Source organism: Diachasmimorpha longicaudata, chromosome 16, assembly GCF_034640455.1.
Source record: "Diachasmimorpha longicaudata isolate KC_UGA_2023 chromosome 16, iyDiaLong2, whole genome shotgun sequence".
NCBI lineage: Eukaryota > Metazoa > Arthropoda > Insecta > Hymenoptera > Braconidae > Diachasmimorpha > Diachasmimorpha longicaudata.
The window spans coordinates 3,538,909-3,562,046 of NC_087240.1; the positions used below are offsets into that span (position 1 = coordinate 3,538,909).

The following is a 23,138-nucleotide window of genomic DNA, read 5'->3' on the forward strand; positions in this document are numbered from 1 at the left end:
CTGCTTTTTACGAAATTCTTATGCGAAAAGTCTCCATAAACTGACAGATTTTTAATTACCCAAATTTAATTAAAAAAAAATTGATTTTTTGTCGATTTGGAAATTCTAAAAATTGCGAAAATCACCTGAGCCTTGAAAATGTCATATCCCCTGGAGAAATGTTTATAAAATTGTTTCGAAAACCTCAACCAACTGTTTTATCAGTCCATTAAAACCCCAGGAAAAAGGTAATTTCCCTTTCAAAATTAATTAATTATTTTAATTATTGCATCGATTGAAAATTTGTAATCCAATGGAATACTTGAGATTCCACCTCATTAGTCAGTAAATATTTATACATATTTACAAAATACATATTTATTTCTTGTAAAGGAGCGATTATTGCAAATTTCAAATTGTTTTACTTGAAATTTCACGAGTAAATTTCGTTGAAAATTCAAAAATAATTTTTCTTTGTGCGCCAGAACATAGGATATTATGGGGGAATTTCTGGTGGGGGCTAGGGATCTCCACGTGTCGGACGACACGTGGGAACAGACTCATCTGCCATGACTTGAATGAAAATCAAGTTGCATTCCACCGCACGTGTTCCACAATAAATACACAAGTTTGTTCGATCGCCTGGTGTCCGATCATTGCTTGGTTTACCCTTGGTTTACCCTCGTTGATTGAAAAAAACTCGAACACGTTATTCTTAGAAAATCATGAATTCTTGGCTGAATAAAAAGTTTTATTCAACAAATCCTCGTGTAATATAAAAACGTGAACAGTCCTTTGGCAACTGTGGCGATAGAAATAGAAATAATTACGATACGAAATGATTCTCAATATTTTCTTTAATTACTAGCATTAAGAGCATTAGGACGTGATTGATTTTAGGAAAATGCCGAAAGAATATTTTCTCTAAACAATTCATTCGATAGATTCTAGTTTCTGTGAAATAAAACATTGAAAAACTTGAGTCGATCAAAATAAAAAAAAAATATTTGAAGAGAAGAAAATGAAAAATAAATTTAAATTTATTTTTTTTTGTTTTCTTATTCATTAATTTGCATTTATTTTTATTCTCTATTAAATTTTTCAGTTTGAAATCTGCATTGTGAATTTATTCTTCACTACAACTACTTGATAAAACATAAGTAAACAATTTTCATGGGGACTGAAGAAATAAATAAATAAATAAATAAATTTTCTTGATATTTTTTTATTTTCTCATTTTTACGTACAACATGAAATTGAAAAAATTCTCAATAATAATTATCAATAATTCGTCACTTCAGAGATTGATAATTTCAATTATTTATGAACTTCATATAAAATTAATTTACTGATTTCAGAGAAATTTGATAACCGTCGACGCTCCTCGCGGAAATGTGATTATGAACCCGCAGTGTTTCGAGTTTCATGGTCGTGCTCAAGTGATAATTTCTCAGGACATGCGCCAGGAGGACCTTGACGCCGACTGCTCCGTACTTGGAGCCAGGGCAACTTCGCATACCTCCACTGAAGGGGATGTACGCGAAGGGATGACGGTTCTTTGAATTTTCAGGGGTGAAACGCTCGGGGATGAATTTTTTCGGTTCGTCCCAGAGTTCTGGATCCATGTGGGTTGCGTATGGAAGGAGAAATAGGGATGTGCCCTTCGGAACCGTGCAGGTACCTAAAAATTAAAAAAATTTATTTTACCTAAAAAAAAAAGTTGATTTTGTGAAAAAAAATTCATTTTAAGGAAAAAATCTCTATTTTACGAAAAAAATCGATTTTGCGATAAAATAAATCAATTGTACTATCAAATAAATCGATATTAATTATCCGATATTTTCAGATAGTGGAAATAATAATAATAAATTGGAGGAATATAATTGTAGGAAATTGTACGGATTTTACGAATTTTTTTTTTATTTTGCTGCGTCATTTTTACGCCAAATTAAGAACTTATTTTGGAGCGCTCCGTCAATTTTTCTTAATTACTCAGCTATTTACTCATTTTAACTTAATTACTCAGTTTCAAATCGGCGTTGACCTTCCGGGGCATCAGCGGTGCGACTGGAAAAAGTCTAACGGTCTCTCTAACGATCATCTCCAAGTACTTCAAATTTGCAATTTCGGACTCGCTAATGTTATCACACCTCATCACATTCTCCACCTCTTCTCTGGCTTTTCTCTAGAAAAAGGCGATTAAAATAACGAAAAAATAAAAATCAGGTAATTAAAAATAAGTTGCAAAATGAAGTTGTACACTGACTTGAACCTCCGGGTGCATCGCTATCATCAATAAGGCAAAGCAGGCAACCCCTGTCATCGTCTCGTACGACTGGGAAATAATTGCTTTATTAATGATTATTTAATTAATTAGTAGCTTTAGTTTAATTGTTAAGTAATAACTCAACGTTCAATTAATGTTGTTTAAGTTAATTATTGAGTGGTAATTGAGGAATGAAATAATATTTAAAAAGATGGGTAAAGTGATGATATTAAAAAATTAATAAATAAATCAAAAAATCAAAAAATAAATAAATGAATAAATAAATAAATAAATAACGTACGGCGACGAAGATAGTGACCATTTCATAGCGAAGTTCTTCATCAGTCCAATCATTATTAATCATCACGTGATCTATCAAAAAATCTAGGAGCGGAAGTTCTGCTGTTTCCTCTGGACTTCGTCTCTCGTAATTCCGTTTCTTATCAGCAATTATCTGAATATATTTAATAACTGTAGGTGAAACTGATGGATAATGAGACTGACATACACATAAAACACAGTCTCATCATTTTCCGTCTTTAATTAATAAATTATTGCCTCAATGAAGACGAAAAAAAAAAATGAATACTGATACTTTTTTGCAAAATTCACGATGTTTATAATTAATTATTTAAATCGATCGGGTCGATATCTTCTTTGTACGTACGTCATCGAGATACTGGTGACCCTCTTTTACGACTCTAAAGTAGTCTCTCCCCCGTTGGGTCAGACGAAACAATATATTCGGGGCCAGCCAGGGCCTCATCATTCTATAATATACTGAATGCAAACATCTGAAAACCAAATCGGAATCGGTGGCAGTTGGAATGTTTCGGAGAAGCTGATGGTGTTCTTTTATTTATTTATGGGATAAATAAACAAAATCACCGACTAAAGTGGATCTAGAATTTTTTTCTTGTTTTTGAATTTTATTACGTTTGAGTCAGCAAGAGGAATATACTGGGTTCTCCCAATTGAGCTGTTCCTGGAACTCCGAATAATGTAACTGAAAAAAAATCAATCAATTAGGAATTTCAATTAGTCAATTGAATTACAAAATTTAAATTAGTTGAAAAACGATCGAATTTAAGCTGAGAAAATTTTGTAAAAAATATTAGGAAAATAATTAATGTGGAAAAATCAATATCTGTTGTAGTTGTTTTTTAATGATTGATTGATATTAATTGATTAATTACCAAAGACGGCGTCACCCAAACAAAAATTAATGTAGTCGTGAATATCGAACTGTTGGGCGTCTACTTTCTTCTTCAGTTGTTGCACAAGTATTTGCGACTGATTATTAAACTCTTCGACATGTTTTCTCATTACTGAATTACCATTTATCTGTGGCATCATTAAGTTCTTGTGGGTTCGGTAGTGTAAAGAACCTGTAGATGGAAATTTATGTTTTTTATGTACTGATGGCACAGAAAAAATGAAAATTAATTTCCTGATCGTTTGGTAAATCTCTTGGATTATTTAATAATTGAACTACCTGGATATAAATTTTTTGTTGCCAAATGAAAATATCCCCAATGAAATTTTTAATGTCATTCAAAATTTTTCCAACAATTATCTCAAAGAGAAAAGTTTAATACATTTTTTTTTGTCAAGATACATTAGTATCACATTACAAACAATCACATATTTTTAAAATTATCGCTCTGAGTCCGGCGTAATTTTTTTAACGTCAACAATTGATTGATGATTTTTATGATAGCAATGGAGGCACTTTCCTAAAAAAATTTTTTATCCCTGTTTCTGTTTCCATTAATGTTAATGTACCTGGTGCATTAATGAGACCGTTTATCACAGCCGGTTCCATAAATTTATAAACATCATCCTTGTCCGCAGCCTTTGTGGACATGTACGCAATCTGAAGGACAAATAAAACAGATGATAAATCCAATGGTAATTAATTTTTTATTAACAACACTGAAGATCAAGGTCTTACCTCAAGATCTTTGGGGTCAGTGACGATGATCTTGACGACAGTAGGTCCCAACCAAAATTGGTACAGTCTAGAGTTTATCTCCTGACCGATTCTCGTGAGAGTATTCACAGTCTCTGGAGAGGAATGTTTGTTAAATAAAAAATTTATTGGAAAAATCGGTCGAGGGGGAATAAATATTTATTTTTTATTACAGTGAACAGATTTTTTATTGGAAAAATCGGTCGAGGGGCAATAAATATTTATTTTTTATTACAATAAACAGATTTTTTTTGATAGTTTTCTATGAATTATTTTTATTCCAATTTATAAAAAATATAAAATATAATTTTTACTCACTATCAGTCTCCCACAACTCCAAAATATTTCCGAGAATCGGTAATCGCGCCGGTCCAGGTAACGTCATAGCGAATTTCGAAATTCGTGACTTCTCTTTCCAAAATTCGCGACTCCACCATCGCAATCCCACCACAATCACAACAGTTGCGATTAGAGCACCTGAATCAATACATCTTTATCAAAACTATCGAGCAATGCATTATCAGAGGCTCATGATCGATCTCATCTCACCGATGGCAGGAGAAATTGATGAGCCCTCGAAACTGCTAACCCACGTCATTATTCATGAATTTTAATTAATTAATTAATCAAGATTTTTTTCTTTAATTTGCTGCTGTAATGATGAAAGCTTATCTCTTCATTCCGAGAACTGCGGACGACTATCGAACTTGCATAGTGCAGACCAGTTTTAATCGATCTCCTATCATTATCACGAGGTTTATGCGCATGACCTCTCACAGAGAATAATAAAAAATTGTTGGAATGCCATTTGAATCTGAAGTTTGCTTCTTTGCATTGAGATGTGGATAATCGATGCATTGAATGTAACAATGTTAGGTCGAGCAAAAAATTCATCATTCATGTTTACCACATAATTACCTGGAACAAGTAATTACTCTTCAATTGTTGAGTTCTACGTACGAAAAAATTGAGTGGAAATTTACTAGAAAAATTTGAATAAATCTCCAACTCCAGTTTTAATAAAAGTCATTAGTATATCTTGTATATAATTCGTATATTATATTGTATATACATCTATATATGTTACTACATATATACATTTTGTAATAAATATATCTTTTTTATCACCTCAAAAGAAATGAATTTTTATTTATTTTTTTCAAATTATTGCAGGAATGCAAAATTTCATATCGATCGATAATTCACTGTCGTTTATCACCTGTCTATCCCATTTTGCCCCACAATATCGTAGGAATTATTTTGGTAAAATTTTACAATTTAATATAATTTTTTCTTCTCAGTCGATTACGCAGTTTCGCCGATAACTTCCGGTTTCCTCAACCCCTACGTCTCATGCGCGCGGTTACATTTAAAAACACCCCCAGTGTCTGTCCGCACGTCCACCCTTTCGGATGCCTCGTGTACCTTCAACGTTCTAAATTCCAAAATTCAATTGAGTACTAAATTAAACAAATTATTCTCTGTTTATTGTGTTAGTGCAATTTTTCTAAAAAAAATTCTCGGTGTCTCCTCGACCCAGTTATCACGACGCAAACGATTATCAAATAAAAAAGTCAATTAATATCTGTCGAACCGCCTCATCAACAATTTTAAAAAATATCAATAATAACCCGTTAACGAATAGAAATAAAAATTTGAATAAAATTCTCTGAAAATGATCGTAATAAAAATGAAATTTAACTGTTAATTGAGTTATCAGTTAAACTAGTGGTGAACCAATTAATTAAACCATCACCTAAACAATTAATTAAACCCCTGATTAATTAATTCCCCACAGCTCCTCTAATTAATCAACTTCCCCCAAAAGGGCAGCAATCGCCATAAAAAAATGTGACCCATTACCTAAATTTCCTCTCAAAAATACCGAAGACCTTGAAAACTCTAAAATGATACTCAATTGACACTCCCTCCAAAATGGCGAGATTTATTGCAACAATAAAAGCAATAATAACTCGTCTTGTATTTGCATCCCACGGATTCATAGCAATTTGGCAAGTGACAACCTTCAAGAAAAATCCTCTTTACTGGTACCTCAGCTGTCCAATTCTTCTCCTCTTCTTCGAGGGCCTCTTCACCCTGACCATAAAGGAAAATCAGGAGTGGAAATGGTGAGGAAAATTTACCCCTGAAATTCCCTCACATAATTTTTCCCAATTGGACGACTTTCTGGGTCGCACATTTGACCTCTGGCACACGTGGTGAACTGATGGGTTTTTTTTCCGAATTTGACGGACAGACGGAAATTGTGCATTAGGGGTTGATGAGGGCGGGTTGTGTTGTTCGGGTTGTACACGTATCGGGCTATTTCACGTCCGGAGAAATTCGATACTCATCGAAACGCTTTCGATGCATTAGGTGATGGCGTTGTGGGGATTTTTGTGGAAGAGGACATAATACAATAGGGGGGGGAGAGGGAGGGGGATTAAAATTTATGTGGGTTTACATGTGAAAGAATTTTAAAAGAAAAACTGCAAATTCGATGGAGAATTGTGAATAATTTATTGAATGTTTTTAGTATTTTTTATAGTTATTAGAAAATATTAGATTATTACGATTTATTTGATTATTTTGTATCGATTTCTATTGATTTATTTATTTATTTTCTAGTAAACTGACTGTTTTTTTTTTATTCAATTTTTTCAAGTCCTTTTTTAAATGTTTAGAATGAGAAAAAATTGGACGAAAGATGTTTTTTGCGGAGAGTTTTATGGGCTGCAAAAAATTATTCTACATCAAGATAAATAATGAATAAAATGTTACATAATAATGATGAATGTGTTACTATCAAACATTGGTAATTAGTAAAGTATTAAGATCATTAATCGTCTGGTTAATGATTTTTTTTAAAGATTAATAGCATTTTTTTTTTGATTCAATGAATTTTTTTCATCATTTTTTCAGGTTTTGCCCTTCGGTATTCCTCTACCTTGGAAGCGTAGTCCCCGCGATATGGCTCCTGGAGCTGGACAAATTGGACCGAATAATGAGGCCCTCACCTGCGCACATGAATATTTCCAAGACTTTGGACTTATCCCACTTAGCAGCGAAGGATCTGGAGCAGTTGGAGCAGCTGTTTGGGGTGAAAATTTCCCTCGATCATAATTTTCCTATAAAAAATTCCAAACCGTTGACTTGGCTCTCCCTTTTTATTTCTCCTTCTCACCCTTCCCTAGTCAGTTCTGCATTATTTCCATAAAATCCTCAACCCCCCCGAAAAAAAGGTACCCCTAATTGTTGTCCCTAATTTCCCTCAACCTCCATCAATTAATGAATTAAAAAATTCTTCCTAAATGACTTTTCCACCCGTAATTATTGAACCCCTTTTCACCAAATGTTCTCTCCTGCAGGTGAAGATGCAACTCCCTGACATCCAGATCTCCACGGAAACGTGGGTGACTCTGATTGAGCAGTTTCTGATGCTGGTGCTGATAGTGGGTCGGTGGATGCTCCCCAAGGGCGATCTGACTCGAGACCAGTTGAGTCAGCTCCTCCTGGTGTACATCGGCACCGCTGCAGACATCATCGAGTTCTTCGACTCCTTCAAGGAGCCCAGTATCTCCTCAGAGATGATGCTGGTGTACCTCACCCTGGGCATCTGGTCCTGGTCACTGATACAGTTCACTGTTGTGTTGACAGCCACAAAATCCAGAAAGTCGAGACTGTCCACGGGCTCTGTCAAGATGAAGATGCAGGCAGAGACGAGCTGCTGCAGCATTGATGTCTGGGCCATCGCACTCAACATGATTCTTCAGGTACGTAAATTTTTTTTTTTCTCTTCAGGTACGTAAATTTTTTTTTCAGGTTCTTCAAAACTGAAAAATATTTCTAGCAAAATATCCATTGATTGTTAATTTTAAAAAATGTTTGAAAATATATATAGCATGGATTTTACATACGTTTTACATAAATTTAAAACAAATTGAGTCCTAGAAAACAGAATTTTTCTACTGTTTCTCCTGCAGGATGCGCCGTTCCTCGCATTTCGCCTCTTGATAATCATCCACTTCAAGATCGTCAGCTACATGAACATATTCTTCACGTGCAAGAACACCCTGGTGATTCTTCTGCAACTGTATCGTCTCTACGTGGTGCAGACGGAGAGGAAAACTCGAAACAGGAAAAGGAGGAGGAGAATCGACAAGGAACAGCTGCCGAGCATCAGCATCGTGTCCAGGGGGGACATGTACGGATGCGACAAGTGCAGCAGTGGAAGACGACGTCGGAGGGACGTTGATGTACCTTCAGAGACGGATTACTCGTCGGAAGAGGAAAATCGATATGAGCTGGCGCCGAGGAACTTGGAAAAGTCTAAAAGGTAAATCGAGAGTCGAATCGAGATGAATATGGCTCATCTTTCAGTCCAGTTTTTCTGCCATATCTCGAAATCCAAGGGAGATAGCGAAATTGTTACTGATACATTTATTGTAGATCTAGAACTGCTCCATAAAAAAGGTCATTATAGTTAATTTCGTATCTCTCTTAGATTCGGAGATATTCATTAAAAACTGGTCGATGGTCAAAAGTAATTTATTTCGTTTTACCACTTCGCAGAAAAAATGAAAAAAATATATATATTTGCGTGGAAGGGACTTAGGGCGGGTTTTTTTATGTTTCATCCGATAGGCGGACGAGGAATGACACCGGGTACTCCACCTCCAGCTCCAGGAACTCCTCCAAACACGAGAAATATCACAAAAGGGAGATGAAAAGAAGTTCCTCGACTCGGAGAGAGGAATTTCGAAAGAATGAAGTGACTTATGAAGACGAAAAACGACCGTCGAGGGCGGATAAACACATATCGAGAGGCTCCCACAAGAATTCTAACCCCAGTAAATCGGCCTTGAAGTCAAAAACGGAGAGGAAGAAACGGAAGGAGAGAGAAAAATCGGAATCCATTGAGGAGGATCACAGCTCCAATCATTCCTTGGAGGAAGGGGAGACTGAGAGCGACAGCACTGGGACGGAATCAGAGTCTGAACAAAGGTGAGGCCCTTGCTGACGTTAATGAAAAAAATAGGGGTCTGATACGAGCCTGGATTATTCACTTGCAGGCTAGAATTTAATTCACTTTTGAAAATTTTCCTCTGACTTTTTTTTCTTAAATATTACAAATGTTTATTACGTGTAAGATTGATAATAAATTGCAGAGAATTTTGTCCTTAAGAAATAAAATACTTTATTGATCAGTAAAAAACAGATCTTTGATTTTCCAACTGAATTATTGCGTGAAAATTTGGAAAAAACGAGGAATTTCAAGCAACAATTCAAAACTCAACGACTTAAATCAGTTTTTCTCTCAGATTTTATGAAAAATTATTAATTTCCTCGTTTTCTATCTGAATACGACATTTCAGAAATTTTTTTATGAATCAAATAAATTAAATAGATGTCAAGAATTTGTTTAACCCGTGACTTTTGTAAAAAATCAAACTCCACTCTCGCTTTGCAGATATCAACGTCGTAAGCGTCGCAGTAGAGAATGACACCGGAAGGTCGGTGTCTTCATCCTGTCAATCATTTATTCAGCTATTCTATCAGTATGTATTCTGTACATCTACGCAGGGATCAACGGGGGAATTATTTTAGCCTCGATGACTCGTCAAGAATCGGAGGTCTGAGTCTATTTTTTGCATTGCATAATTCCTCGTCCAATTATCAGCTGAAGAATCGCAGTATTTTAGGAATTTATTGGCTAATCAACTAATTTATTTATTTATTGATCGAGAGGTGAAGTGCTGCGAGAAAATAAATCAACGTACAACATACAACGACGATTTTTTTTTATTTGAGAACATTTTTCCATCGCACATTAACTCTGATATTTTTATCTACTCATTAATTCTAAAAATTTAATTCATCTTCAATTATTATCCGTATTATTATTATTTAATTAACGATAAAATTCTATAATTTATACAGATGTTTTGGGAATTATAAAGTCATATTTATGATCGTTTCAATAACTCAAGAAAATGGAAGAAAATTCTCTTTCAACTCATTTTCCATCCAAACAAGTTAACAATTTCTCAATAATTTAATTGATTAATTTTATTTTTATTAATTGGTGTCATCATAACTCCATCCCCAGTGAATTACGGCACTCCCTAGGGCTCAAACTATCGATATAATCAACGATATCGTCCTGATGGCCCCCCATGGACGTGCAATACAGGACCGCAGTGTCTGCAATCAACTCCTTCAGACTCTTCTCCTTCTCCTTCGTCTCCTTCTCCCAGTCGACCTTTGTCTCCTGGATCTTCACGTTGACGGAACCCTTTTCCTCCGGAGGCATTGAATTTTTCTGGTCCAACCTCTCTGATTGTGGAGGGTGACTGGAGACACTGGGGACCTGACCCAGGGAGACGCCTTCTTTCTTCAAATTAGGGTCTGATGTCTTGAGCAGGATCAGAGTATTTTTTCCCCGTCCCAGGACTTGTTGGAGTTTGGCGTGATTTTTTATGCAGATGAGATTCAACGGGGGCTTTGGACCCTTTGGTTTGGCTGGGTCCAGGGGTCCAGAAGAGGGCTGGGGAATTTTTTCAGGATTTTTTTCTCTGATCGCTGGATTCTGGGGCTTTTTGGGCTCCGGTTGGATGGAGATCGGTGGGAGTCTGGAGTTTACGATCCTCTCCTCGATTTTTCGGTACTCTGGGGATGCTATGGATGCTGCGTAGGAGAGGACCGAGTGGAAGGTCCGGTGCATGCAGTCCTCGAAGGAGGTTCTGCTCGTTCTCTCGTCCATTTTCTCTCGGTCGGGAATTTTTCGATGGGAACGTGGAAGAGGTGGGGTAATTTCGAGGTCTGGATTGCTTGGAATCTCGTGGTACGATTCTCCATCGAAACTGGCGAAACAACGGCCGAGGAACTCGGCTGCGAGACCCACCTGAAGGTCAAGACACGTCGGGAAGAAAAAAATTGGGAAGAATTGACATTCCAGAAACAAAGTAATAAAAAAAAAGATAAATTGACAGTTCTCAGTCGATTTTTGCACAATATCGTCGAATCTAAGGGAGATAGCGAAATTTTTGTTGATACATTTATTGTAGATCTCAATTTTCCCCATAAAAAAGGTCATTACAAAAATTTTGCTATCTGACCTAGATTCCGAAATATTCATCGAAAACTGGGCAATAGTCCAAAGTGGCAAAGTGGCTCATCTGGTTTTAGCTCTTGGCTATTGATTTTTTTACACAATTGTTTATTAAATTAGCGCATTGTTTAAACAAATTGGAAAAAATACTTTATCATGGGAGGAGTTACCTGGGGATGATAAATAGGCCTCTCGTGCATTCCGTGTGTCGGCCACTCCCTCCACTCGAACTCCTCCTGGATATTGGGTACCTGAAGAGTAGCTCCAACGTTGTACAGCCTCTTGGTTACTGATCTGGTGTTCATGTAAGGCACATCCGATAATTTCAATCTCTCCTTATCCGGCTCGGTACCCGCAGCCCCTCCCCGACGGAGAGCCAGGAGCCTGGGGCGAGGGAAGTCCTTGTCGATTTTTTTTTTTGATAGACGAGAAGAATTTCGTCGCACTTGGGAATTCCTATTTTTATAATAATTATAATCATAATTACAATTATTATAATAATTTATTTTTACACTAATTTTTATTTTATAGGGAAGAGTTATAAATAATTTTGTTGATATTTACTCTGATTTTTCAATAATTATTTTTGTTAACTTTTTTTTAATTATGTGAATGTGATATCGATGATTTATAAATAACTTTTGAATTAAATTATTTCAATATAAAAAATACCAAAATAAACATAAGGTATTTTACAAGCACAAAATGTTTGTTATAAACAATTACGTTAAATATGAATATAAATATGTTATTTTGACAGCAATGACAGATGAAAAAATAATTAAATGAATTAATAAATCTAATTAATAAGTCTGATGATTTGTATAAAATTTTACTTGTTTTTTTCAGGTTGGTTAACACATTTAGGCGCATGTCCAGTGATTTGTTGACTCAGTCTCTTCCTCAGGGAATTTATCGAGCTCTCCATCGGTTTCTTAACAATTTTATTATCGTGTTTAACCAGAATAGTCCCGGGGGGTAATTTGGGGACGTAAAACTCCTTTTGGGATTTCTCAGTTATCCTGATGCAGTAGTGAACGTCTCCACGAGAGGGATCCGCCCCCTTGACGCCCTCGTCGACGTTGAATTGACGATGGAGCGCCATTTTCGTGGGTTTGTCGGCCAAATCGATCACCCGGAGGTTCTCCCCGGATTCTCCAGGAGTTTTTGGAACGGCGATTGAAGCCGGGGCTTCCGCGAGGAGAATCAATTTGCGTTTCGGGGCGATGAGGACTTGAGGATATTTTTTTAACGTTGACTCGTCCATTTGAGAATCTCAGGTTAATCCAGACTGAGACTTCGATTATTTCTGTGCGTTTTCGGTTTTTTTTTTTTCATTAAATTGATGCTCGTTTATCTTAATTAACAGACGGAATTTTTTAAGTCGATGTTTTTGTTTTAAAACGACTGAGGGACGACAGTAGAAAAGGATTCGAAGGCAGACGGAGAGGCGGCAGTAGAAGAGGACCCGAAGTCAGACGGTAAGTAGATCAGTCCTGAGAGGAGTCTTCAAAAGTGGGGGAAGTAATTTTTATGTTTTAGTCCAAAGTAATTTTTTAAAAAATAAGCCAATTGTTAATAATAGTGGGGAGGGGAGGCCAAAGTGGAACCTCAATTTTTTTAAAATTATAATTATGGAAAAACAGAAAAATAAAGTATAAAAAGAAAATATAACTAAAATATATTTATTATTAATAATTAATAATTATCAAAGGAATAATTCCACCAGATGACATCTGTGCGGTGCAGTTGTTCACATTTCTCAATAATTTTTTTTTGTTATCCTGTTAAAAATGCATTCTTTATTCAAATATTACCAAATAAAATTCTACTTACACTAGCACTTGGTCTAGATATTCGATAATACAGGTACCACGAAAATACGAAATGTTTATCGTTCGTATTGCACGTTTGACTAGATTAAATAACTAAAGGTTTCTCTGGGTACATTGGAACTTTGGTACTTAGATTCTGAACAATAAATATTTACAACACAAATTAATAAGGTATTTTCAGCGTTAGTGTAAATTATCTGCTGTCAGGGTCAGAGTCGTTAGACTGGATCTTCGATTGGGATTGACACCGAGATTTTCCCAGTTTATCCAGGCGAGTCGAGCCATTAAATCTGCAATTTCATACCAAATAAACATTATAAATTATTTAACATCCACTTTCAGAAATCATTATTACAGATGGATGGAAATATAAAATAAAAACTAACAAATAACAAAACAAATTGAGTGTTGAGTCCACAATTTTTTTTCTTTTGCATTCAATTTTTATCTGTCGAACAAAAAATTATCTAAATATATTTATTAACAAAACGATATCATTAAAACTTAAAAACATTCAAATATATTTATTTTTAAATAATTAATAGTTATAGTTAATTCAAAACCGTAAAAACAAGTGGAATGAATTGAAATTTAATCGATAAAAAATACTGATTCGAACAGAAAAAAAAATGTGCAATTAATTCTAAATTGATAAATAAATTAACTGTTGATTACTGATTAGTCATTTGGTATTTACCACTGGTATTCCATTCAGCCCTCTCGCTACTCATTTCACCCCTAAGGCACATTTCGATGTACGTCAGAGGGTCGACATTTTTCACTTTGAGGACTTCGGTGAGAAGTGCGATGTAGGCAATGGCAAGTCGCAGGGTGTCAATTTTTGACAGTCGCTTTTCGTAGGGAAACGTCGGCACGTGCCCCCTAAGCGCGTCGAAAGCCGAGTTTATGCTGCTAAAAATTTCAATCCCACTTAGAATCCAAAAGAACTTATTAAAATCCTTCTTTCTGATTTTGTTTTTTATTATTTGTTCAAAGTAGTTATCTTACCTAAGCATTCGTCGACGCTCACGAATGTTCGCCGCATGCCTTTGGATTCTGTAGGGGCTGCCGTTGGGGTAGTAACCCTCGTCGACGCCATTCATCTCGTTATCATTGTGGTCTGAAAATAGAAATAATTGGAAAATCAATTCATTGGACTCTCCGAACTTTATTTATTCATCTGGTCAGGGACGATTTCATTAAAATCGCTTTCCTTGATAATTGGAAAATTATTTTGGATTTTTTTAAACTCCTTTTGACAATTAACCTAATTTTTTGACGATTTTATGCTCAGCCGTTTCATTAAAGTCACGAAATTGGAATAAACGTTACATTAAATTAGAATTTATTAATTAAAAATCGATGTCAATTAATTTCTGTTTGATTATTTCAAGTTTTCAGACAGATTTTCCCAAATTCGTCGAATTTCCAGAATTACACACATAAAAATTGGGTAATGATATTTCTACAAATCGTTGAAAGCATTCGGTCAATTTGTTTATTTCCTCCCATTTTTTAACAGAAAAATCTCGCTCCATTCGCCGTTCGAAACGAGAAATAAAAATTAAAAAATTGAAAGAACGTTTTGATTCTTTGTCTCAAACTCGTGAAATATTCCCAGTCCCTATAATTATAATTAGTAATTATACCGCCGAAAAATTAATACCTAACACCGGAAGAATTCCTCTTTAAACATGATACACCAGAACAATTATTTTGTAACACCCGAATAATTTTTATTCAACACTCGCTGCATCAGAAAAATTATTGTATATCACCAGAAGAATTACCACTCAGCACCAGAATATTCCTGAACCACCAGAAGCTCCCGAGGCACCCAATTAATTCTGTTTTTCATATTTTTCTCTGGTGTAGTAGTACTTACACCAGAATTCTTCAGAAAAAAATTTGAACCCACCAAAAAAATTCCTCCAGCACCAGAAAATTCCTCAAGCACCAGAATTCGTGACGAGGCACCAGATAAATTATGGTAATCTAAATAATTATTCTGGTGCTGTCCAAACTAATTCTCCGGACGTAGCATGACATACACCAGAATTCTGGTGCCCCACAATAACTTAAATTAACCCCCTCCCCCCATATAAATACCTGGAGTAGATATTGGCATATGATAATGTATCGGCGAATGCGTGTGCGGTGATGAGTGAGTGTTCACGTGTTGTGAGGCTCTTCCAGCATAAACACACGACGGCAAATCGGCGAGGTCCTCCTCCCCAATGTCACTGCTACCCCCGACATAATACTGAGAACTAAAAAAAAAAATTCCTCAAATTCCAAAAAATCTCACCCCCCACCACCAACAAAAATTACCCAGTGCAAATATTGTTATCATTAGCCTTGGACGGTCCTCCCCGATGTCTTCCATTCATCCTCTGCCCCCTCTCCTCATAATTATACCCCAAATGCGATGCCATCTCACCCCCGCCCTCGAAAAACGTCACGATTGCGATGAAAAATCACAGAAATTCAGATATCCATCACCAATAATTATTTATTTGCCTTAAAAAAAATATTTCGTTGCACCAAAAAAAAATCCTCGATCTCTCCGTAAGTATCCTTCAATTTACATAAATTTTTTCAACCGAATAATCTGTTAATTATTTAATTTTTTAATTTTGACAGTGCAGTCACCGACATTTAATCGCAAACTGTTGGAAAATTCCCTGGAGATTTGCTCTTTATATACTCCCCCGACACCACGACAAGGGCAGTTGAATCGATACCAACCCCTGGGCGGAGCATCCACAACCAATCGGAGACCTCAAAACTGAAAATTATTATCATCGTTCACTCCCATTGGTTCGTAATTTAATAGTGCAATTTATTTTCGTTGAAACAAACCGAGAAATCTCACACACTGGTCCAGCCACTGTGGTTTATCGTTACTGCGCTTGAACGAAGTCATTTTATTTACTGATGTGTGTTTAAATGCGTTAGAAAGGGGTTGACGGGGATGATGGGAAGGTTGAGGGAGGGAGGGGGGGAGTGCCTGGGAGCCATCGCTATTTTATGCCCCGGAGAAGGGGATCGTTTCAATTTGTCCGAGCTATTCCACTCAAATTGCTTTATATTATTCACTCGGACGAAAATTATTCGCATTATTTTTTTATTTTTTTTTTGTGAGGGAGAGGAAGAGTGAGGGGAGGGGGAGGTTGTGGGGATGAGGGGTGGATCGATCCGGTGGTGATTAGTTCATTGGGAATTGAGGTGACGAGTGGAGATTTATTTGTGATGGATTTTTTTACATTTTGGTTAATGAGGAGAGTTTGGATTTTGAGGTGCCAGTTTTATGGTGGGGTGACGGGAGAATTTTGAGGGATGGAGGGAATTGGTGGTGGGGTAAGTTGGGGAGTTTTGAAGTTTATGGGGAATTTTTTGACGGAGCGGGAAAGGGTGGAAATGGGATAATTATGGGAGGGGAATAAAATTGGGAGGAAGTTCTGGAATTTTGGAGGGTAAAAATTACGGAGGATCGGGGTAAAAATTTGGGAGGGGGTTGTAAAATTGTGGGAGTGACTGGGGATCGATCGGGAGGGGTTTCGTATTTTTTACGGGATTTTTTGAATTTTTGGAGGATATTTCCGCTTCGGATTTGCGGAATTTCCTCGAAAATGTACAATAAATTAAAAATAGAGAGAATTGTTGCTTGAATTATTCAAATTATTAACAACTATTTAGTCCTTGTCTTGTCATGTGGACCTGGAACTCAGTGTAATTCCTTTTGTTACTAATAAAATTCCTGGAGAATTCTCATGATTAACTGATTTTCCTCATTTTTTCCCTGAAAATTCAGTTTGAATTTTCCCGGCATAAAATAATTAATAATTATCCAATGCCATTGCTTAAAAATTAATTGGTTATACCCAATCTATAACTCCGCATTTCCCGTATATTCTCTTTCTCACCCCATTTTCCGCGATCGAATTAAATTCCCAAACTTTAATCCACCGAATCAGAACAATTATTCTGATCTTCAGGATCTCAGCAAAGTCCCGAACGGTTTCACAAACTTGTCGTACAATACCGCACCCCCTCCCCTTTCCGGGTGGCCCAGCGCTCGTGTACCAACAACCCCCACCCCCTGGTATGAAAACTTATTGTCATCGTATTAACACCTCGCATAATTGTCCAGAACTGCGGTACGATTCAAAATCACTATCTCATTTGAATATTCCACCCCCCGCACGCAGTGTTGAATTAAAATACACACTATAAGGCTAATATTTGATCCGGTCAATTTCTCAGGCTGTCGGTTTGCGATATAATCGTTTCAATGAACCTCGAGTGCTAAGGGATTTTTTTTAATTCAATAAATTTATTAATTTTATTTGTAAAAATGAAAATTTTCAGAGAATTATTCATTTTTCAGAGAAAAAAAATCGATTTAATCGAATTAATCGATTCTGTATAAATAAATATATAGTCTACTATGTAGTTTACATAATACGTAGTATATACTTAATGAAAAGTATGTGATAGAATATTAATGCATTATATATTTATATTTTTTTTAAGAAATGAAAATTGTTGTTTCTTTATAATTTCTCTGAAGAAATATTTATTAAAAAATATACATAGACATTAGTTTATGATTTTGACAATGGAATGTAAACTTAGAAGATCGATAAACAATATTTTTAACAATTATATTAATTAACAATATTGACCCACATAATATTTTTAAAATATCAGAAAAATCGCTACAAAATCAGGAAATTTCTACCAAAAATATTCTCTATTCTCCCAAATCAATATTACTAATTCTTCTTTTTTGAGGTTCATTTTTGTGATAAGTAATCAGTGCACCATCGAGAATATCCTATTTTTTTCCCGAGCGAACGGGGAAAATAGACGCGTGAAGTTGACTCCAAAAAACAACGAAGACCATTTCAGATTAATTCATTCATTGATTTATTTTCTGAGTGATTGGTCTCTATGGAGTTATTTGGGTCAATAGATCAATGAGAAATCTGCTCGAGAGTCGTATACGAACCGCAAACAAAACCAAAACATTTCCCACCAGTGTCTCTCCCCCTCGGTACGTGACAAATTGAGATAAATAATCGTTTATGTCAGATACAATAGTCAGTACTTCAGTGCAGACCGTTCACATACTTGAAAATTCCACTTGAGAATTTATGTTACGATATCAATGACTAAGGATCGTTATCCTTACAAAAATATCATGAAATTCCGTACAGTAAAAAAATATACAATATTATACACTGTTTATACATAAATAATATAAATAATGAAATTAAAAACCAGAACTAAGAAGACAATAAAACAATAAAATCTAATAATCTTCTCAGATAATTAAGATAATTAAACTACTTAAGATAATTAAAATAATTCCAATAACTCAAGTAGTTTAAATAATTTTTTTCTGCATTTTTTTCTTAAAAAAAAAAATTCTCTCATTAATTCCTGATAGGATTTGTTGAATACCTCAGGAGATAAGATCCCTTTTTGGTCCGCCATCAACAATTGATTTAAACACACTCCATTTACTGTGGCAACACGCGTCGTCCTTGTGTCCATCCCTGAAATTAGCCACAGTGACACAGGCAGTTACCCCCTGCACCCAAAAGAACTCAAAGAGCCCCTTTGCCCCCCCCCTCCCCGACGATGCCCTGGGAAAATCAACTGACGCGTAACTAACTGGTGTATCATTAATTCCAGCGTGTATGTTTATATCGACATGGTTATGGGGATAATTCATATGGTTATGGTACGGCCAATTTTCACGGTAAATTATGCAGTTGACAAATAGATGAAAAGAGGGGGTGGAGTTGTTGAATGGAAGAAAAGTGATAAAAAATATTTCTCGGATTTTTTTTTTCATGTCAAGACGAATTTTTCAGGTATTTTGATAATTATATTCGATTACATTTTACATGATTATTTTATATTTTGTATTTACTTATATTATATATATATTTTTTTTATATTTTTAAGATGAAGTTCATTTCTAAAGAAGATAGGAATGAAATCGGTAATGAACCCTCGGTTTTCGATAAATATCTCGAAATCTAAAAACAATAGAAAAATTTTTGTAGGAACTTTTTTGTAGAACTAATTTTGCTCTAGAGAAAAGGTATTTATGAAAATTCCGCCATTTTCCTTAATTGTTGAGATATTCATCAGAGAACAAATTAAAAGACAAATTAATGTACCTCATTTTACAATTTTTCAACGGAAATTTCCTTTAAATTCCACTTAAAAATTGTTAAAATGATAAATAAATTGTATTGTAAAAAATAGCAAATAGTATAAAGTACCCTCACAATCAGCAAACAGTGGAGACCACCAAGCCTATTTGGTACACGTGTCACAAGCGCGTTCAATCGTCACGAGAATCCGCCCAACCTTGCGAGTATTCAACAGCGACGAGACACGTTTTCGACACGTGAGTCGAGGGGGTACGAGTACTTGCCACGACTCTAGCCCATAAGTGCCAAAAAGCAAGAAATACATTTTTTTTCGGTGTTACGATTTGCTGAGGACAATTGGCGCAGTTCAGGACCAACTCAGTGAGCAAAATCGATTAGAAATCGTTGCATATCTTCACAAACCCCCCTTCCCCTCGAAAAAATATTTAAAAAAATTGATACAACAAATGAGATAAAAGTCAAAGACCTGAAAAATAAGAGAAAGTTAACGCACAATTTTCCTTTCCATTTTGCAAAGATCCTCCAATATTTTTTTAATTATTAAAGAGAAAAAGAATTTTCCTCTTCATCGATTTGAATATTAAAAAATCGATTTAATTAGTTAATGATCTTATTTATTTGTTTCTTGATTATTTATTCTGTCTATTTTCATTTGACTTTGAACAGCGGAATTTTTCAAACGATTTTATTACAGAAATATTTAATTGGAGGATTTTAATCGATCCCTCGACCATCGAACCCATAAAAAATCATTCGTCCGATAAAAAAATCGCAAAAATGTTTGTTTTTCCCACAGATTAAAAGAACCTCAATACAAACAAACCCCGTGAATTTGTTAAACCACGTACCGAGTCCTCCAGACTAACCGCGAGCATATTTGCCAATCAAATAATTCGACAAACAAATTGATCCCTCACGACTATAAACAGATACTTAGCGGCACGCGTTTAACCCACCCATCGATGGAACATTTGTCTGATTCGCCCCAGCTACCCCTCTGCGCATCGGACAGATATTCTCCGACGATTTGAGTAAGGATTGGGGGGGTAGGGGGTGACCCCTACTGTGAGAACCCAGTCGGTAAGGGCCCGCGGCGTGAAATCTCTATTATGGGGTTCACTGGTTACCCCCCTACCCCCTTGTTCCTGGTGATGACAGGGGGGTAGTTCTTGTGTTACTCGACTATCGGACGGGGGAGAGAAGAGGGATGAGTGTAATCGTGAATTAAGTGTTTGCACGGAAATCCGAACCACTTTGGATTTCGGGGGAATCCGATTCAAGTATTTTTTCAATTATTGGGCTTTTGTTTGGGTAATTAACTCAAGGAATTTTCCTTCGATTGGTGGATGAGTGATTAGGGAATCAAACAGACGAGTAATAATTACTAAAAATAATTTTTTGTTGTTGCAATAATTTTTTTTTCGATACAAAATAATTTTTTTTGGTATAATATTCCGTGAGAACTCTGAAGAGGTACAGGAGTCTACATATATATGTAATAATAACTATAATTAGAGTAATAATAGTTGTTATAGATGATGATGAGGTAAACAAAGAGACGAATGCAATAAAAATTGCTAGAGAACAATTTAAATTGAGTTTTTGAAAAAAATCCAAAAGAGAAAGAAAATCTAATTTTTTTTTTTTTCAAAAATTGATTAAACAATTCTCTTTTGAGATTCAGTGATGCGGTTGGCGCCAAAATTAGTGGAAAACCTAGTATTTTGGGTCGCAAAAATTTCACGTCAATTAAAACTATTTTTTTTATTAAATCGCATTTTTATGGCGAAAATTATAGTTTTTTCATATAAAAATATCGTCACTATCGTATCGTACCCCAAAACACGTCATTAACTCGGCCAAATGGGGCATTAATCCCCCAAAAAGGGCCTCACTTCAGACGTAACGAGTTTCAACCCCACAAATTGATTTGCAATGCCCCATTTATTTATAAATAAATCGATGATGATAAAATTTATTTTTCCCCACTCAACTATTGAATTAGCAGTCTATTTGCGTCGGCAATCCCCTAACATTGACCTGTCCATAATACTCCCATCTCCATCGGCCTCAAATTGACATAAACAGGCCGAACTACGTCGGCAAATGGACACGAATATACTCATCCATCCATTGTAACTGTCGTAAACTGCTTTCCCGGAATTACCATACCAAAATCTCCATTCCCTCCATTCATTGGAGATCTGACAGACCTGTAACTTCACTCAGGTGTCCATTAATTTATTAATAAAGATACAAACGCGTGAAAGCGTTGGGAGGGCCGATGTATTCACTGAAAATATACAGAATAACCTCCCAACATTTCTCTCTCCCTCTCCCCCTCCCGCCCCCTCTCCCTCTCTCTTGAGTCTTTATGGGTGGAGTGTGCTTGTGACGTGAATTATTAGCCCTCGGGAGGGTGAACGTTTATACGGAGAACTGAAACGATCGCCAGGGGGTTGTGCGGGCGTGGCTTCAACACTGGAGAGACCGGGGGTGGCAACAGGCGTGGCACAGCATATCTGCAGTCCCTCTATTAACTGAAATATCATTTTTATTGTTGGATAAATATTTATAAATTCCAGGGGTCCATTGTCACTTGTCGTTAGGATATTCTCATTTTATTTTTTATTTTTTGTGAATTTTTTTTAGGGAAAGGGGAGAGGAAAATCGGTCTGTTTAGGGTAATATTGTTGTTAAGTAATTTTTATGATTATTTATTAGGGGGTTTGAAGGTGGAGTATTGATAGGGCGTATTAATTTTTGGTTCAGGAGAGAACGTGGATTTGCAATAATTTTTTTATGTAATTAAAAAAATTATTCTGAAGATACTGAATTCAAATGTTATAGTCAGTCTATTTTAATGAGATTTTTTCGACGCGTTGATAATAATAAAACAATAAAAATGTAATGAAATGTTACTTATAGAAAACATTGAAAAATGTAGATTTAATTATTCAACTAATTTCCATTAAATTTTAACAATTTAATAAATTGTCGTTTTTGACAGTTCACCCCATGAATTGCGTAATTTTAGCAAATTTAATGAGCAAATTACGGGACGGGGCGTCGTACGGGAAAAATTGAAAGAGAAAAATTTAATGAACGAAAGTCATTAATCACATCAACTCTCAGTACTCGTTCCATTTCTCAATTTCGGAATTTGTCGGATGGAAAAGGTCAAATGCAATTAAATTTGATTGATATATGGAGTTTCGCGGGTATTTTTGTTTGAGTGAACAATGATATTTTTATTTTCCAACTGGAAAATATTATATTCTTTTTCCTTGGCTCAGCCGTTTGTACAGTGGTAATGGGCTGTCAGACGCAGACCTCGGCTGCTCGTTCCCTTATATACCGACACCATTCCACTCGTCCAACCACCCTGTGCACCCTGTGCCGGTTTCGGCTCGCCGGACCAACCGCGTCACTCGACTCCGTCTCTTTCCCTTTGTCATTTTAAATTTCAAAATCGCGGGAGACGAAAAATCCCTTTCCCTTTGTCCCCGAAAATTCATCGATAATCGTCGGACAATGTCTGATTTATTGGGGAAATTCAGGGCCGATTGATCCTGATAAAAAATTGGAGAACGAAAGGAGCGATTTTTGATAATAAAAATTAAACAAATGGATTTATTGTTCTTGAGAACTGGATGAAGAGGAGGAAAATAGAGATGGGTTCTCCAGTCACCCTCACCCGCATCTTCTGCGTCTCCCTCCGTCCCAGATGTGATCAATACTCTGAGATCAATACCAGAGGATGGCAGGGGCTACTGTTCAT

General features: G+C 35.8%; 4 protein-coding genes across 6 annotated transcripts; 1 reads left to right on the top strand and 3 right to left on the bottom strand.

Annotated features, from left to right (window-relative positions):
- Positions 1 to 1,188: 1,188 nt before the first annotated feature.
- LOC135169886 (cytochrome P450 4C1-like) lies at positions 1,189 to 4,923 on the bottom strand. The gene is made up of 11 exons (XM_064135270.1): positions 4,767 to 4,923; positions 4,536 to 4,694; positions 4,200 to 4,312; positions 4,031 to 4,121; positions 3,442 to 3,633; positions 3,182 to 3,251; positions 2,913 to 3,039; positions 2,547 to 2,699; positions 2,246 to 2,314; positions 2,002 to 2,164; positions 1,189 to 1,660 (listed from the first exon to the last, which is right to left on the bottom strand). Exons 1-11 carry the CDS (start codon positions 4,813 to 4,815, stop codon positions 1,320 to 1,322), a joined length of 1,527 nt encoding a protein of 508 aa, XP_063991340.1. The 5' UTR covers positions 4,816 to 4,923; the 3' UTR covers positions 1,189 to 1,319.
- A 1,229-nt stretch (positions 4,924 to 6,152) lies between these two features.
- LOC135169953 (transmembrane protein 26) lies at positions 6,153 to 9,890 on the top strand. Its single transcript, XM_064135382.1, has 6 exons — positions 6,153 to 6,346; positions 7,140 to 7,317; positions 7,586 to 7,990; positions 8,201 to 8,553; positions 8,862 to 9,221; positions 9,688 to 9,890. Exons 1-6 carry the CDS (start codon positions 6,153 to 6,155, stop codon positions 9,719 to 9,721), a joined length of 1,524 nt encoding a protein of 507 aa, XP_063991452.1. The 3' UTR covers positions 9,722 to 9,890.
- A 268-nt stretch (positions 9,891 to 10,158) lies between these two features.
- Positions 10,159 to 12,550, bottom strand: LOC135169971 (uncharacterized). Its single transcript, XM_064135429.1, has 3 exons — positions 12,165 to 12,550; positions 11,499 to 11,784; positions 10,159 to 11,121 (listed from the first exon to the last, which is right to left on the bottom strand). The coding sequence occupies exons 1-3, from the start codon at positions 12,431 to 12,433 to the stop codon at positions 10,309 to 10,311; spliced, it is 1,368 nt and encodes a 455-aa protein (XP_063991499.1). The 5' UTR covers positions 12,434 to 12,550; the 3' UTR covers positions 10,159 to 10,308.
- A 566-nt stretch (positions 12,551 to 13,116) lies between these two features.
- On the bottom strand, positions 13,117 to 15,947 carry LOC135169888 (protein dimmed-like). 3 transcript variants are annotated; one of them, XM_064135272.1, is made up of 5 exons: positions 15,495 to 15,947; positions 15,273 to 15,433; positions 14,172 to 14,283; positions 13,861 to 14,093; positions 13,117 to 13,453 (listed from the first exon to the last, which is right to left on the bottom strand). In XM_064135272.1, the coding sequence occupies exons 1-5, from the start codon at positions 15,596 to 15,598 to the stop codon at positions 13,347 to 13,349; spliced, it is 717 nt and encodes a 238-aa protein (XP_063991342.1). In that variant the 5' UTR covers positions 15,599 to 15,947; the 3' UTR covers positions 13,117 to 13,346. The 3 variants fall into 3 exon arrangements, with proteins under 3 accessions (XP_063991342.1, XP_063991344.1, XP_063991343.1); XM_064135274.1 differs by having other exon boundaries at positions 13,861 to 14,072; positions 15,495 to 15,946; XM_064135273.1 differs by having other exon boundaries at positions 13,861 to 14,075; positions 15,495 to 15,940.
- Positions 15,948 to 23,138: the final 7,191 nt, after the last annotated feature.